The sequence below is a fragment of the Vicia villosa genome, linkage group LG2, assembly GCF_029867415.1.
Source record: "Vicia villosa cultivar HV-30 ecotype Madison, WI linkage group LG2, Vvil1.0, whole genome shotgun sequence".
Lineage (NCBI taxonomy): Eukaryota > Viridiplantae > Streptophyta > Magnoliopsida > Fabales > Fabaceae > Vicia > Vicia villosa.
In genome coordinates, this window is record NC_081181.1 from 51,169,697 (window position 1) to 51,171,484 (window position 1,788).

General features: G+C 37.4%; 1 protein-coding gene across 1 annotated transcript; it reads left to right on the plus strand.

Moving 5' to 3' along the window:
* Window positions 1–825: 825 nt before the first annotated feature.
* On the plus strand, window positions 826–1,487 carry LOC131649050 (uncharacterized mitochondrial protein AtMg01250-like). Its single transcript, XM_058918797.1, has 2 exons — window positions 826–1,300; window positions 1,405–1,487. Exons 1-2 carry the CDS (start codon window positions 826–828, stop codon window positions 1,485–1,487), a joined length of 558 nt encoding a protein of 185 aa, XP_058774780.1.
* The last annotated feature ends 301 nt before the right edge of the window (window positions 1,488–1,788 follow it).

The following is a 1,788-nucleotide window of genomic DNA, read 5'->3' on the forward strand; positions in this document are numbered from 1 at the left end:
TGGTAAATTTTGGGGTATGACACGTTTGTTTAGAAATTGGAGACCCTAATGGGATACATTTTCATTTGGGGGGAGGAATTTGAATTACGACCAACGGAACTAGAACGTATCGTCATTTGATCTATCTGAGTTCCCTAATTTCTTAGCTGCAAAGGAGCTATTTGATCTTTTTAGGTGCATTGGGAAGGTGGTGGAGGTGTCTATTTCCCCCAGGAGGAACAACATTGGCAAGAGATTTGGGTTTTCTAGGTTTATGTAGGTGGAAGACGAGAGATTGCTTGGGGTTCGGTTGGATAATGTTATTATAGTGGGTAAGAAAATTCACGCAAACTTACATCATTTTGAACAGTCGAAGGTAGCTGAGGAAGTGGGTTTTGGGGCAAATTCCTTTTCTAGAGTGGGAGTTTCTACTGTCAATTCGAGTCGAAGCAGGGGAGGTTTTCATTTGAAGAGGGATAGCAGGAGTTTTGCCCAAGTCGTCTCTAAGAATTTGGAGAAGGTAGACTATAAGAGGAAAGAGGCTATTTGTTTCAGGTTTTTGTCTAAGAAGGAGAGCATGATAAGGTTTAGTAAGGCTTATGTCAGTCAGGTGATTATTCTGGGATCAACGTACAACATACAAACACATTTTGAAAGGGAAAGTTTGTTTGCGGTTAAACAAAGTGGTGGATTATGCTAGAAAAAAAGGTAAAAATTGTATTCTTTAAGGATTTTGAAAAGGCTTACGATAAAGTAAATTGAAAATTTTTACGTTTCATGCTTACGAGTATGTGTTTTGGGAGGAAATGAAGGAAGTGGATGGAATTATTGATTTTTAAAAGTGACATGTCGGTGTTAGTTAACAGGAGCCCTACTAAGGATTTTGTTGTTTCTAGAGGTTTGAGACAAGGTGATCCTCTTTCACCTTTTCTTTATGTCTTGGTTGCGGAAGGCCTAACGGGGTTAGTGAGACAATCCATTGAAATTGGGGAGTTTGGGAGATTTGCGATTAAAAGGTCTTGTTGGGTGGATATCCTCCAATTTGCGGATGATACTTTAATTGTTGGAGAAGGAACTTGGAAACATGTTTGGGAGATCAAGTCGATATTGCGAGCTTTTGAACTTGTTTTGGGTCTTGGAATTAATTATCATAAGAATAAGTTGATGTGGATTAATTCTAGCATCATGTTTTTGGAAACCGCCTCTCTCTTCCTTTCTTGTAAAATAGAAGATAGTAACTTCTACTTTCTTGGTATTCCTATTGGTTTTAATCCTAGGAAGGAATCGACTTGGAACCCTCCTTTGATTAAGATGAGGAACTGTTTGAAGGGTTGGAAAAATCACTTTATTAATTTGGGAGGTAGGATCACTCTTTTGAAATCGGTTTTAAGTTCTTTAACCATCTTTACATTGTCTTTATACAAGATGCTGGTGAAGGTGGCGAAAGAGTTTACAAGGCTTCAAAGCAATTTCTTATGGGGGTGGAGGAAAGGAAGAAGATTCATTAGGTTAGTTGGAAGGTTGTTAATCTACCTTTGGAGAAAGGTGGGTTAGGTGTTAAAAATATTTCGATTTTTAATCTTGCACTATTAAATAAATAGAGGTGGAGAATTCTTCAAAGTCGAGATTCTTTATGGTATGACATTTTGAAAGCTAGGTACGTATGGTGATTTATCTACTCATGTTTTTTTGTGGGAATGTTGCAAACAAGGATTCTTATTCTTTTTGGTGGAAGAATATCATAAAAAATGGAAACTCCTCTTTTTATGATCCTATAGTTGCTTGTAGTAGGTGTATTATTCATGATGG